Source organism: Grampus griseus (assembly GCF_964374135.1).
Source record: "Grampus griseus genome assembly, chromosome: X".
In the NCBI taxonomy this organism is placed as follows: Eukaryota; Metazoa; Chordata; class Mammalia; order Artiodactyla; family Delphinidae; genus Grampus; species Grampus griseus.
In genome coordinates, this window is record NC_138999.1 from 2,080,434 (window position 1) to 2,096,229 (window position 15,796).

Here is a 15,796-nt window from a genome sequence, read left to right on the forward strand (position 1 = left end):
TAATTTTTTTTTTTTTTTTGCGGCACGCGGGCCTCTCACTGCTGCGGCCTCTCCCGCTGCGGAGCACAGGCTCCGATGCGCAGGCTCAGCGGCCATGGCTCACGGGCCCAGCCGCTCCGCGGCACGTGGGATCTTCCCAGACCGGGGCACGAACCCGCGTCCCCTGCATCGGCAGGCGGACTCTCAACCACTGCGCCACCAGGGAAGCCCTAATTGTTTATCTTTATAGTCAGAAGACACAGGACATGTTTTTCCTCGTGTGTCTACACCTCCGTGCAGGTTTGCTTTGCTCATTTATCCTTCTGACGTTCAACGATGAAACAGTGCAGAAATTACATGGTAAAATTTTAGCCCCTGTTGGCCCATGGCTTCATCCAAAGAGCACGGCGCCCGAAAAGTACAGACTGAAAACACAGTTCTGTGGGAACATTTATCCAAGCGCACCCTCGGAAAATAAATTTTTATTGAGCTACTCATTGTAACGGGTTTCTTTTACTAAATTTTGGACTCACTCTCACCTATGGAGTTGGTTTTTGAAGACGAGGTCATTTATGAGAAGGGGGTGATTTAGTGTCTTCAATTTAAAGCTCTTATAGGTGTAAGCTGCCTTCATGTCACCTTCAAACACACACAGCCCTCGTCTTTGGATTCGTGAGTGGAAACTGGCCAAATGTGAGAGGTGACTGCATCTCCTTGGACATTTTTTGCTGCGGTAAAAAAGATGTATGATTTTTTTGCAAATGGCAGCTCTCCACACCCCCAGATGTGCCTGCAGAAGAGATAGAGGTAGGAAGGGGCTATAGGAAGAAAAGCCTTCCTGGCCCAGCCCAGGAAAAACAGTGTTGATGGCAAAGAACCTGCCCGGTAACCCAAGAACACATGAGCTGCAGAGGCCGGGGAGGGGGCTGAGAGCTCAGGGGGCGCCCAACGCTTGACACCAACACACCTGTGGGGCATACTCTGCCCCATGCCGGCTGCCCAAGGAGCTGGACCTTTCTTGGCAGGAAAAGGGAGGATGCAGGAGAGGCGATCTCGGAGATCTATCGGGTGCATCCCTGCCGCCACTGAAGGCTCTGGAACCTACTTCTTAAACACACAGACCTCCACGGAGAAGGCCGTGGTTGGGCCCTAAGATCGGATAACAGGTTTGAGCAATGCTGTGTTTTCAGCTGACTCACAGCCAACAGAGTATGGGCGGCGCCATTAGATTTTCACAGCAAAGTTTGGAATCAGAAAGCAGAAGCAGAGAGGAGAGGAGGAAACGCACGAGGGACCAGACAGACACCAAGGCCCTCCGCCCAGGCACTGCTTCTGGGAAGACCCCTATTTACACAGCAACACACTCATGGCGACCCACTCAGCACGTGGCTTTCAAGATCAGTGCTAAGGGGAAGGCACAGCAGAGCACTCCTCAGGGGACCCTCACCATCACGTCCAAAGAGAAACGAATCTCACCCAACGGTTATGCTGCACAAGCCAACCAGGTCTATGACACCAGATGGACTGAACATTGACAAGAAGAAGCAAAACTAAGCAGAAACGAGGGAGGTTCAAACACTTCCATCGTACCCGTTTTGTTTCTTACTTTTCCTAAAACCAAAGGGAAAAGAAAACATTTGCATAACTTCATTGAGCCAATACAGAAAGCTACGAGTTTGCTTTGGGAGATGCCGTTTGGTCCACGGATTTAACCTGGAATATTAATAGATAGCCATCCCCCTACAGAGTATGAGATTTTTTAATGCAATAGAGAAAATTCCTTGAATAACAGTCATGGCCAATGGCTAGCCTTGCACTAAAGTCCAAAGCCACATCTCCTTCCCTGTCGTCCTGGATTCATGACCCAAGGCTACCAGACACAAAGTGTTGAAGATATTGGATATAGACCGTCGTATGATACTTTCTTCACATATAACCATAAAATGCACATAAGATGGTAAAAAATGCACATATCATACTTTCAAAATTTGTCCCCAAGAGAATAGATGCTTGAAAAAAAACCGGAAACATACAACACCATAGGCTCTGGAAAGTAGGAACATTTACTTCACTGCACAATTTCCCTGATCCAGGCGCACCGTCCTTTTTATACACACACAGACACACGCACAGGCACACACACGCAATTTGTGGTTGTATCTGAACAAGTTCAGCTCAAACTTGTAAAGTCGATGAGAAAAAAAACCCCAGGATATCCCAGTAGGAACACAAGCCTAAAAAGATAAAATCTACAACCAAACAATTTTTCAAAACGTCCTACTGTGCAGTCGATTTCCAGTTGCTTAAATAATTCTAGGTCCACAACTGTCAGCGGCTCTGCCATCTCTTCATACACATCCGGGTGCAGATAAATGTGGAAAAGTCCTTATCCCAGTAAGAAGATGCTTCTTCAGGTCCGCCTGGGGGCAGCCATCTGTCCCAGGCAGGCTCAAATCACCCTGTTTCTGGCATGAAATCAGACAAAGGATTTTGTTAGTTTTTAAACACCTGGGTAGAGTTTGTCATCCTAAGAACAACAGCAACAATAATAGCACGAAAGAAACCCAACTTTCCTTTGGAATTCTTACTGCAAAGACGCACAAGCCTGAATTCTAAGGAGAGAAGATGCCTAATAAGAGACATGGAACAATATTTGAAAGGTGGGTTTTTAATGTTCTACAGTGTTGACATGCACAGAACTAGCCTCTCCTCACCCACGATGAGAAGGGAGATTCATCACTCAAGCAAAAACAGATCCTAGGGCTTCCCTGGTGGCACAGCGGTTGAGAGTCCGCCTGCCGATGCAGGGGACATGGGTTCGTGCCCCGGTCCGGGAAGATCCCACATGCCGCGGAGCGGCTGGGCCCGTGAGCCATGGCCGCTGAGCCTGCGCGTCCGGAGCCTGTGCTCCGCAGCGGGAGAGGCCACAACAGTGAGAGGCCCGCGTACCGCAAAAAAAACAAAACAAAACAAAAACAGATCCTAGTTTCAATGTGCTTTGCTGTAGGATTATACAACCAGAAAAAAACATTTTATGATGAAGAGAACTACAAGGCACAGAGAGCCGAGAGGTCCGCTGCCAGCTGTCTTAACATCCATCTCCACCTGCTGAGAAGCAGGAGTCCACACACAGAGGCACGAGTAAGTCCCACAGCTGCAGAACAGAGCTCCGAATCCTGTAACGAAGCTGAACTCGGGTCTCACCTGTGGGATGAGATTTCGCTTCATGAAAGAATATCTTTTCGCATAGCATCATCACACCTGATCGCTCAGCGGACAATACCAGCCAGTAAGATGACTGAGAGAGATTCAAATATGAAAGTGTCTGGCTTTTAGAAGAGCACAATGCAAGCTGGTTGCATGAACAGGAAGCAATGAGATCATGAAATGGTCTCCTGACTTCCAAAGGGTCACCAAGAATGTCATCAAATACGGCCCCTGCCATTGGCCAAAGTACATTAAAAATAACTCCACTATAAATCTGGAAAAAAAAAATGATACAAATGAACTTCTTTACAAAACGGAAACAGACTCACAGACACAGAAAACAAACTTATGGTTACCGATGGGGAAAAACGGGGAGGGAATATATTAGGAGTTCGGGGTGAACAGATTCACATTACTAGGTATAACATAGACAAGCAACAAGGACCTACTGTACAGCACAGGGAACTATACTCAGTAGATTGCAAAAACCTACAATGGAAAACAATCTGAAAAAAAATCTATACATATATACAATGGAATCACTTTGCTACCCCTGAAACTAACACAATATTGCAAATCAACTATACTTCAATAAAAAATAAAAAAGAAAATAAAAACCAACCCCTAGATACCAGAGAGAAAAATAAAAGGCAATTAAACTAACTCAATAACTAACTAAATAAACTAGACCTTCAAAGTCAGACAGTCATATAGACCTTCAAAGGTTCGTGGAAATAAGGGGCTCAAAGTCATTTCTTTTCAATCTCAAACTGACTTTAGCAAATTTCCCACAAGGTGTTCTCAGGTGATTCCTTTCTAACAAAAAGAGACCCAAGAGCCCTTCTGAAAATCCTTGGGAAGTACTGTGGTCTGGACCTCGGGGATTCCAGGAAGCGGCCACAAGAGCCATGCTTCTCCAATGTGCAGGCGCACCGGTCTCCTGGGAGCCGTATGTGTTGGTACAGACCCTGCCCCGGCAGGTCGGTCCGGGGAGTGAGATCCTGGTGGTGAGGCTGCTGCTCTGGCCGTGCGGCCCACACACACCGGCTGTTTCTTCTGCTGCCCTGGAAGGGACTAGGGCTGGTTCTGCTCCATCGCTCGTGCCCGAAGCGGGGAGAGAAGCCCCACTCGGTCTATGCAAGACCTCCTGCACATGAGGTTCTGTCAACCTCGTTGATTTTTTTTTTTTTTTTTTTTGCGGTACGCGGGCCTCTCACTGCTGTGGCCTCTCCCGTTGCGGGGCACAGGCTCCGGATGCGCAGGCTCAGCGGCCATGGCTCACGGGCCCAGCCGCTCCGCGGCATGTGGGATCTTCCCGGACCGGGGCACGAACCCGTGTCCCCTGCATCGGCAGGCGGACTCTCAACCGCTGCGCCACCAGGGAAGCCCCCTCGCTGATTTTTAACTACTAAAAATAAAGATACACCTTGTCGTTTACCCATTTTAAATACAGCAGTGTGGACGTATCAATCCCGAACTCCCAATGTATCCCTCCCCACTCCCCCCCGACCCTCCCCGCCTCGTAACCATAAGTTCGTTCTCTGAGTCTATGAGTCTGTTTCTGTTTTGTAAATAAGTTCAACCAACGAGGACCTTCTGTAGAGCACAGGGAACTGGGCACAGTGTTATGTAACAACCTAAATGGGAAAAGAATTTGAAAAAGAATAGCTACATATATATGTTAAAAAAAAAGAAAGAAAGAAAGAAACAGAATTCAACTGATAAAATTAAGGCATGAAATGAGATTCCTTGGTATTTAAAAAAAAAAAAAAGATATACCTTCCAGGTGGGGAGCCCATGCTCAGAAATTCTTGAAGACTTCCAGATCTTTCTGTGACACCGGAGGGGCCATGTTCCAGTCGTTCTCGGGATAAGCTTCGAAGTTGGAGGTGTCGCCCTCGCTGCACACTTTGGGCACGATGGGAGGCTGGGGGATCAACAAGACCCAACACCGTGTTACAGAGGAACAGCGCGCGCCAGGATGTTATTACGCTCAGGGCACATTACTGCACTTTGCACAGACTGTGTTTTTTACAAATGGAAGCTTTGCAGCAACCCTACCCTGAGCAAGTCTACTGGGATCCTTTTTCCAACCACACTGGCCCCCTTCGGGTCTGTGTCACATTTTGACAATTCTCACAGTTCAAACTTTTCCACTATGATTATATCTGTTATGTTGATCTGTGACCAGGGATCTTTGATGTTACTACTGAAATTGTGTTTGTTTTGTTTTCTTTTGTACTTTGGAATTAAGGTACGGACACTTATTTTTAGACATAGTGTGACTGTATGCTTAATAGATTACAGGATAGTATATATTGTACATAACTTAATTTTTCTTTTTTTTTTTTTTAATTTTTGGCCACGCCTTGGGTTGCGGGAATCTTAGCTCCCGGACCAGGGGTCGAACCCTCACCCTTGGTAGTGAAAGCACACAGTCCTAACCACTGGACCACCAGGGAATTCCCTATACATAACTTTTATATGTGCTGCGAAACCAAAAAATTAGTGTGACTCACTTTATTGTGGTACTCTGGAACCAAGCTTACAGTATCTCCGAGGTCTACCCATACATCCCTCTATGTCTACAGCTTTCTGTGAAAATGTAAAAAGAACTGGAAAACAACAGAGTTGCTTTTCTTTGTTTATGAACAGGAAAAGCTTGGAATTAAAGATATTGCAAGTGAGGTGTCAACTATCAGATTGATGAATGCTTACACAGTTTGAAGAATTTAGGGAAGAAGGAAGGTACCCAGCACTTGCTTCTTAAATTCTAGAATTGAGGACCACCTGGACTGCTTGTTAAATTGAGATTCCCAGGCCGGGGACTTTCTGATGTAGCTGGTCCTGTAGCCATACTTTGGAAAATTCCAGAAAGATGGAAAGAGCTCCAGACTTGGGTTTTATTATCTCAAGAGGCCATACCACAATCCTGCATTGATAAAAATGAAGGCACTGGGATTGAGAAGAGGGTCAGCGAACTTTTCCCATAAAGGGCCAGTTAGTAAAACATTTTGTTTTTCAGGCCATACAACTTCTGTTGCGACTACTCAGTGCTGCCATTGCAGTGGGAAAGCAGCCATCGACAATCTTTAAACAAATGGATGTGGCTATGTGCCAATAAAACTTTATTTATAAAAACAAGCAAGGGGCCAGATTTGGCCCACAGGTTGTACTTTGCTGATTCCTGCATACATCCAACTCCAAGATTCTGTCACACACACAGACACCAACTAGTTTTCTCTAATCCTATGAAACTGTTATGCTTTGTCCAGAGCCTTTAACACACGTGGTGAGCACCACCCCTCTCTCCCTTCCTCTGCAGGATGGATCCTAACCTGGATGTTTCACAAGACACTTGAGGCTCATGATGCTAGAATCCTCAAGTCAAGTCCAGGATGAGGACCTAGATTTGTCCCTGTCCCAAAGCTCCGTGCTTCCTAACAGACCACAGCAAAGCAGATGCAGCTGGAGAATCCTGACAGAGCATGTGCTCATACGTGGATCCCAGGGGGAACATTTTAACCGCTATGTGGACACAGAAATGAGTCAAGTAAATTAAAAATTATTCATGTAAAAAAAAAAAAAGAAAAGAAAACCCTCTTGTCACTTGTATATTTCGGTGAGTGTATCAAAGTGCAAAGAGCATGGAGTGGTCAGCATCTCAGAAACATCAAGGAACTTCAGGTGAAGGTGCCACGTTCCTCATCTGACTCAGAAGTTCCGTGCCAGAAAGTCTAATTAGTGAGGTTCACGCTGTATACGCACAGCAGACAACTCCCATCCCCAAATGGGCCAAGCCACACGTGAATAGATCTTGGGTTGGCTCCATGAAAGAGGTTGAGGATTTACAAAGATTTTAAAAGTCACAGAGTAAGTTTAATGGTGACTTTTCCTTCATTCTTTCTCACTGCATTCAATAAATGAGCTATTTCTATAAACCAGGCACCACGTGGACAGAAGGTGCATGATTCTGGCTTTCAGAAACCTTCTAGCCCAGTCAATGGCTCCAGGGGAGTATCTCTATCCGGGTGGCATATTTGGAATCACTTGATGAGCTTTGAAAAAGCTATAAAAATAAAGTTACACAGAGATACCTCTTTTTAACCATCAGTTAGGCAAAACTGCAAAAGTTGTATAACTCACCACTCTTGAGCTGGGGGAAAAGAGGCATTTTTCAGAACGAGTCCCCTGGGAGCACAAAAGGATGCCATTTCTACAGGGACGTATGCTGCAAAAGTACCTAGATTTCAAACGCATTTACCCTCTGACCCAAGGATCTCACTTCTGGAAAGTCATCTTCAACACAAAAGAAATGTACGCAATTATTCCTTTTAGGAGACTGGAATCGGCATTAAGGGTCTGTCAGTTGAGGTCTGGTTAAGTAAACGATGGTAGAGACATGTAAAGGAGTTCCATGCGGTTTAAAAAGAATGAGAAAGCTATTCAGGCATATGGGAAGATCTCGAGGTTGTATCGTTAAATGAAAAAAGCAAAATTAGAATAGTGCATGTATAACTGTAGGTTTTCTGTTTTTAAAAAAGGAAGAAGGACTTCCCCGGTGGTCCAGTGGCTAAGCATCTGCCTTCCAATGCAGGGGACATGGGTTCGAGCCCTGGTCAGGGAACTAAGATCCCACGTGCCACGGGGCAACTAAGCCCGTGTGCTCTAGAGCCTGCGTGCCACAACTAGAGAGCCCGTGTGCCACAACTACTGAGCCCAAGTGCTCTGGAGCCCTCGCACCACAACTAGAGAGCCTGCGTGCCACAACTAAAGACCCGACACAGCCAAATAAATAAATAAAAACAAATACATTTTTTAAAAAAGGGAGAAAATAAGAATATGTGTATCCACCTGGGTTTACATTAACCTAAAGAAACTTTTAAAGGATACACAGAAGAATCTAATAAAAGTGGTTACCTATAGCCAGCTGGGAGGGGACAGCCTGGCCATGTATACCTATTAATATTGATTTGGTTTTTGAACAATGCGAATATGTTACTTAGGCAATTTTGTAAGTCAGTGTAATAGAATAAAATACATAAAAGTTAAAACCTTGAACAAAATGAATATCGGTTCCACCCCTAGAGTCTGGGCTGGGGGCGAGGCATTAGCATTTTTTAAGTCTCTCCACTGGCGCCCAAGTGCAACGTTGAAAACATTGCTGTTGAGGATACCCGTCAATCACATATTAAATTCAAAGATGGGCCTCAGAATACTTTCCATCTAAGCTACCACCATCACTGTGCCATATCCGTCCATAAGTATGAGACATGCGTCCTACCTGTGTTATTCCCCCTTAGAAAGGGAACAGATGAGATTCATCATCGTCTCAGAGCCAGGGACGGATGGAGCCAGTTCTCCAAAAACCCAACTGCAAAAGTGGGGTCTGAAGCCCCCATTAGGTGACTCTTTAGCTGAGCTCCCCCCTCAATAGGGAACTTGGCTTGTTAATGATTTGGGATGGTTGCCTGTACCGAATCAATTCATTATGTGTCCATCCTAAGTGAATGAGAGCTCAGGAGAGCTCCAGGCTGCCCAGGGACGAACTGCCCATTTAAATATGTTGTACCTTCAGTTTCCTTTCTGGGACAGTCTCCCAGTCCATGGTCCGGAACCACCGATGCCGTTTCACATCCTCTGCTCCATTCTGCAAAAGAAACATGCATCATCAGTGAACAGAAGGTAGACAGGATAGGAAAGAAAATATTCCAAGAGAACCTCTACGTGATGCCCTACGGAGAAAAACAAGAGTTTGCTACGTTTGCAGTCACTGTGCCCAGAGTGTGAGCTATTAGGGAAAACTACAGATGAAGGCATTTGAGTTTCATTTGCTTTCCTTTGTCGTAGAAAGAAATCCGGGCACGAGGTTCACGTGTATGCCGCTCTGGACCAAAGACCGAAGTATAATTATGATTCAGCCTCTTGACACAAAATTAGACTGACGCGCGGTCAGGTCTGAGTTTGACACCTGTTTTCATCTTGACAATTTCCTCAGGTGAAATGACGCTCATTTTAGGAATGTATAAACTGAGATTCATTAAATGATGTCATTTGCTCTGTACTGCCCAGCGAGTAAGTCTATAACTCAAACTGAGCATGTCAAACTTCAGAGACTTTAACAACTACCCAACGTTGCCTCTCAATTAACAATGTGTACAGCACAGGGAATGCTACCCTATGCTCCGTCATAACCTACATGGGAATAGAACCTAAAAAAGAGTGGATACATGCATATGCGCTCACTTTGCCGTACAACTGAAACTAACACAACACTGTAAATCAACTCTACCCCCCCAAAAATTTTAAAAAAACAAAACACAAAAACCAATGTGTACTAAGGTCTGTCTAGTTCATCCTCAGCTGTGGTGTCAATAGCTGGACGGGAGGCACCACCAGTACCAGGACCTCTGAAAATCCCTTCCAAGTTCTCAGCCTTCAGCTGCACCCTTCTTCTCCTTTTTTACGACACTTGTAGCAACTTTTTAATCAATTAAATGCATGAAGTTATAAGACAGAAACATGTGATGTCTGTGACACAGGAGCCAGTGCATCTGAAGTTAACTTTTTAAAACGTGTATCAGTTCATATTTTTTAAAGTTTTAAATGATTTATCCTCAAAAAAGAAAATTCTCTGTAACCATATCTCCAAAAGGTAGGAGATGGGGTGTCAATGTTTTCTAGTTTTTTTCTAGTCCTATTATTTTGAAAACTCTTTTTCTTTTCCTATTTCTTTCCATCCATATGTAAGTCAAATAATGACATCTTATGAGTGTTACCTTGAGGGATGCTGAGAGAAGGTAAATGGGACTGAAGGTTTACTCCCTAAAAGTTCAAACTCAGTATGGATACTAAGGTTTTATGGTATCTAGATAGATGACAGAGAGATAGATGTAGATGACGGTAGAGGACAGATGATGAGCTATTTAGATAGATACATTTATAGATGATAGATGAAAGTTAGGTAGATAGGTGTTCAATAGACAACAGACATATGATAGATGATGGAAGATAACAGATGATAGGTGATAGATACATAGGCAGATAGATGATAGATAAATTGATAGATAATGGAGAGATAGATGGATGAGATATCTAGATAGATGATTGATAGATGACGGATATATAGGTAGATAGATGATGGAATATGACAGACATATAGACAGACATAGATGATAGATAAATACAACAAATAGACAAAGAAGTGAAGGAGAAAGTAAGTGCTAGAAACTTCCCAAGTGTGGAGGACAGAGCAGTGTCCACAGAGGATGAAGGAGTTAAACACAATGGTCTGTTTGGGAAATAAAAAGAGAAACACTGCAAATGAAGGAGCGCCAGGAGGAGAAACACAGCCCGTTACTGGATGAACAACCATCCCGTTTCACAGATCTGTTCCTTTCACCAGTGATATCCAACCACTCAGCGTTTATTCCCCTCCCTTAAGGACCTCAACACGAGCCAATCTCCATGAGGAGCCTTAACTAGCCAACCGATTTAACTCGTTATGTATTGAGCTGTGCTCCCCACGAAAGGACATGTTGAGGCCCTAATTCTCAGCACCTGTGAATGTAACTTTATTTGGAAACAAGGTTTCTGTAGATGTAAACAAGTCAAGATGAAGCCATTGGGGTGGACCCTAAATGCAATGACAGTGTCCTTACAAGACACAGAAGAGGAGAGACACAGACACAGAGGAGAAGCCCCGGGAAGACAGAGGCAGAGACAGGAGGGAGGCGGCCACAAGCCCAGGGACGCCTGGAGCCCCCAGAAGCTGGAAGAGGCAGGAAGGACCCTCCGCTGGAGCCCCTGGAGGGAGCACGGCTCTGGGACATCTGGACCTCAGACGTCTGGTCTCCAGGATGGGGGAGGATGGATTCCTGTGGCTTTAAGCTCACCGTTTGTGGTCCTTTGTTACAGCCGCCCCAGGAAATGAACACACCCACATAAACAGAGGGCCCCACGAGACCTGCGGGGTTCAAGTCTCACACACAGGTCTCCTTTGTCCCTCAAGACTGCAACTGACAGGGTCAATGCACTGGTCCGCGTCTAAGTTTATCCACAGACGTCCAGAGCTAGAAACAGCTAAGAAGATGTCCCTGGTTTGTCTCAAATTCAGCAGTGCCAAAACAGAACCAAGACAGGCATACACAATATCACAGTTTATACAAGTCAGTTCCTTCCACGTGTCTCCCTCCAGATGAAAAGTTTGACAAAAGCACACATGGTGTACAGCTTCTAAAATGACGATGAATTCACACACCAACCTGCACATGCATGTTTATAGCAGCACTATTCATAACAGCCAAAAAGTGGCAACAGCCCAAGTGTCCACGGACGGATGGACGGATACACAGCACGGGGTCCATCCACACAGTAGAAGAGGACTCAGCCAGGACAAGGAGAAAAGCTCTGACCCAGGCTACCACGTGGATGGACCCTGAACACACGATGCTCAGTGAGAGAAGCAGACACAAAAGGTCATGTTGTGTATGATTCCATTTTCATGAGAGCTCAGAATAAGACAATCTATAGAGACAGAAAGTAGCCCAGTGGTTGCCTACCACCAGGAGGGATAGAAGGATAGAGAGGTGACAGACACAGGATACAGGATATGGGTTTCTTTTGGAAAGGATGAGCAGGTTCTTTAAAACTGTGGTGATGGTCGCCCAATTTTGCAAATACATTACAAGCCATCGGACCGTCCACTTTAAAACGGGGAAACTGGATGGTATGTGAATTATACCTCAACAACGTTGTTTAAAAATACAAAAGTAAATAACGTCATGATTCGTAACCTACAGATCACTGCTGAGTCACTAGCTCCTTTGGAGAGACAAGGAGATGGGGTGTAGACCCAGTTTGATTCTGCAGGCCCCAGAAACCCAGATTTGGAATCTGACCAATGACTGAATACGAATGTTCTGCCTTTGCTGAAGGGTGTGAAGTCAAATGACAGGCACTTATAACGAATACCACTTCACACGTACGGACGGAAACACTCACCTTCATGTTTCCCAATCTCCTGGTTCTGTCGACAACAAGCAATTTCTTAATGAGGTCTCTGTTTGGGAGACGGAGACAAAAACACAGACGTGTTGATACGGACCCAGGCAAACACAGCAGGTCAACAGTACTAAAATCCACACCGTACAATGTGGACAACGGGCGCAGCGGTTCACACTGGCTGAACGCTTTCTAACGCTTCTTTCTAACCATGATCTGTTCCTCAATACTTTCTGCGGCGCAGAGCTGCGAAAGGGACCTAGCTAAGGGGAAGAGGTTGATTAGATCATCGTAGAGAAGAACAGCCCCGGAGCCAGAGAAAATGTGCCTGCCCTGGGGATGGGGAGGCTTCATTTCAGACATACGAGTCCGGCCATCCCCGCCGACTACACGACATGCGCTTTCACCAAAATCGATGCTCTCGCTTTGCCCTGTGAGTCTGTTTATCTGTGAGATTCTTGTCTGGCCATCCTTGCCTTCCCGTAAGCACGTAAACTTATTGGATCCCTTTCGTGTGTGCCGGTTCACTGAGATCCTCCCTCTAGATAGCAGACGGGGGACTTCCCTGGTGGTCCAGTGGTAAAGAATCCCCCTTCCAGTGCAGGGGACACGGGTTTGATCCCTGGTCAGGGAACTAAGATCCCACAGGCCGCGGAGCAACTAAGCCTGCATGCCGCAACTACTGAGCTCACACGCCTCAACTAGAGAGCCTACGCCCTTTGGAACCTGCGCGCTACAACGACAGAGCCCACGCGCCCTGGAGCCTGCACGCCACAACTAGAGAAGAGGAAATCCGCACGCCACAACTAGAGAGAAGCCTGCACGCTGCAACGAAGAGCCCGCGCACTTCAACAAAAGATCCCGCGTGACGCAACTAAGACCCGACACAGCCAAAAATAAATTAAATAATAAATAATCTTGTTTAAAAATAAATAAATAAATTGCAGGCAGTACCAGAATACAGCAGGATGGTCAATTATGATGGGAAACTGGAGATGGTTTTCAAGACTTCCAGAAGATGGGCTAGCTCTCAGAGTAACAGTTAAGGAAATAAAAAGTATAATGTGTGTGTTTAAGTATCTAATACGCTGACCATGTTGTGTATACGTTAATATCCAAGGACTTCAAGCATATGAGGATGTTTTCCAGGACAATCAAACACCCCCGACTCAGCTTTAAGCATCTCAGCTTTCCTGAATCCAACGATGCCCCGGGGTAAGCAGCACAAACGCAGGCTCCAGCTACGCCCTGGGCGCTGTGGGACCCGCTAAGGAGGCTCAGCTGCGTCAGGTGATAAATGAGGGACCGGGGACCCAGGGCTCCTCACATCTGCACTGTGAAATCCCCCAGGTTCCTACTGATCCAACTCTGTTAAGGTATAACTGTAACACAGTTTCCCCACACTGTGTACCTTAAGTAGCACGGGAGTCCTTCTAGACGTTCTCCCAAATCCATCTCAAAGAGAAAACCCAAGAACACTGGCTCACCTAAGGCTAGCATGTAGCCTTAAGGCTAGGATGTTGATGTGTCCATCGAAAACAGAGGAAATGTACTCTTGTGCAAGGCACAGGGATACAGAGCACTGAGAAATGAAGGTACCTTTCCCATACTTAGTGAGTCTCCCCTTCATTATTTTGACATACCAAAGGAACACACTAAAAAACACAAGGTCACCAAACACCACACTCCCAAAACATCCCCAAACCCATGTGTTTTTTTCTTCTTCTTCCCTATTATTTACAGCACCCTTAGCCCTATGAGTGCATATCCTTAAAGCTGCCATTCCCAGGATTACAAGAAAATCAAAGATTTATTTAATATATAAAATCAGATCTTTGCGAAACAGCTCGATCCTGCAGGCAAAAGGTGCAAAGGAAAATGGGCCACCCGATATGGCAGCGCCACACAGGAACTCTGCAGGCATCCAAGACGCGGCAGGTGGGCACCTCCATCCTGGAATGCCTGTGAGTCCACTGGCAGGCCCTTCATTCACCGAGGCTGAAACTCTGAATCCTGCTGACTCCCCGGGTGCCAGCTGGCTTCTCCTCGACACTTTCAGACACAGAGAAACACTTGTAAATAAATATGAGTTCTACCCAGTCGGCACCAAGCCCCCAAGCTTCTACTTCCTTTTCCATGAAACATATTCCTGCAAGGAAACCCGAAACTTCATCCAAAGAGACATGTGCCCAGGCCAACACGCTGACACGGTCCAGCGCTGAGGTTGCAGGAACCCACCAAGGACCTGAACAACTTCAGTCAAAATTCTACCCTCAGGGCCACCTGGTGACAGTCTCTTGGGTAGGAAATCACTCCCTCGGGCTCTGCTTCTCAGCCAGCTCATGAAGATCTAGGCTCAAACGTGAAGAAGTAAAGCTTTACTCAACTATGGTCTGCCATCACCAAGGGCAGCAAAGGGTCCCAGGTTCCTGCCCTTGGTGAGCCCCTCACTGGGGACGTGAGAGGAAGCGCCTGGAGCTGCGCACGTGAGCCCTCGCCCTCGCCCTCACCCTCACCCTAACCAAGGATTCCAGAACAGCCTCTGCTGCTTCTCTCTTGAAAGTAAACTAGGAGAAAAAGACGGGGAGTTGGCAGCAGACCGGACGGAGATTACGTTTAGGTCTGTTCTCTTTCTATAACATCTTCTTGTTCACGAAATGTTGGAAACGTACTCTATATACGAACGTGAGTGTAAAAGAGAATGAAACTGTGCCGTTTGCAGTAACGTGGATGGACCTGGAGGGGATCATACTAAGTGACGTCAGTCAGAAGAGAAAGACAAATATCATATGATGTCACTTGTATGTGGCATCTAAAAAATGATACAGGGACTTCCCTTCCAGTGGTCAGGGCTCCGCACTTCCAATGCAGGGGGCATGGGTTCAATCCCTGGTCGGGGAACTAAGATCCTACATGCTGCGCTCATGGCCAGAAAAAAAAAAAAAAGATACAAGTGAACTTATCTGTGAAACAGAAACAGACTCACAGACACAGAAAACAGACTTATTGGGAAAGGGGGTGGGGGGAGATAAATTAGGAGTTTGGGATTAGCAGATACACACTCCTGTATATAAAATAAACAACAAGGACCTACTATATAGCATAGGGAATTATATTCAATATCTTGTAATAACCTATAATGGGAAAGAATCTGAAAAAGAATTTATATGTATATATAATATACATATATATAATATATATATACATATATATGTACATATATGTGTATATGTACATATATTATATATATACATATATATGTACATATATGTGTATATGTATAACCTAATCACTGCTGTACACCTGAAACTAACACAATACTGTGAAGCAACTACGCTTCAATAAAACAGAATGGATAAAAAAATGGGGGTAAAACAGAAATAAAATTTACTATTTTAACCATTACAAATACATACATTAACATAAGCAAATAAATGACCTAAGATTTATGGATCTTCCCTTCTCCTGGGGAAACACCTCCTGGAAGAATTTAAGTCCTTCCTTGAAAGAGGAAGGGGATCCAGTCTGATGATCTGTGTTGCCTGAGACCGTCACAAGTTTACCAAAGAAAGCAGCAGGCTATGAGGACACAGGAGGTAGTTCATCT

The 15,796-nt window shown here is 45.3% G+C and overlaps 1 protein-coding gene across 1 annotated transcript in view; it reads right to left on the minus strand.

Moving 5' to 3' along the window:
• Positions 1–1,720: 1,720 nt before the first annotated feature.
• Positions 1,721–15,796, minus strand: part of LOC309839702 (cAMP-dependent protein kinase catalytic subunit PRKX) — a gene marked incomplete at its 5' end in the record, with an annotated part of 80,327 nt that continues 66,251 nt past the window's right edge. The window contains 4 exons of the mRNA XM_082681595.1: positions 1,721–2,444; positions 4,966–5,113; positions 8,759–8,836; positions 12,190–12,247. Of these exons, the coding sequence (XP_082537721.1) occupies positions 4,988–5,113; positions 8,759–8,836; positions 12,190–12,247 (262 nt within the window). The 3' untranslated portion in view covers positions 1,721–2,444; positions 4,966–4,987. The remainder of the gene's footprint in view (positions 2,445–4,965; positions 5,114–8,758; positions 8,837–12,189; positions 12,248–15,796) is intronic.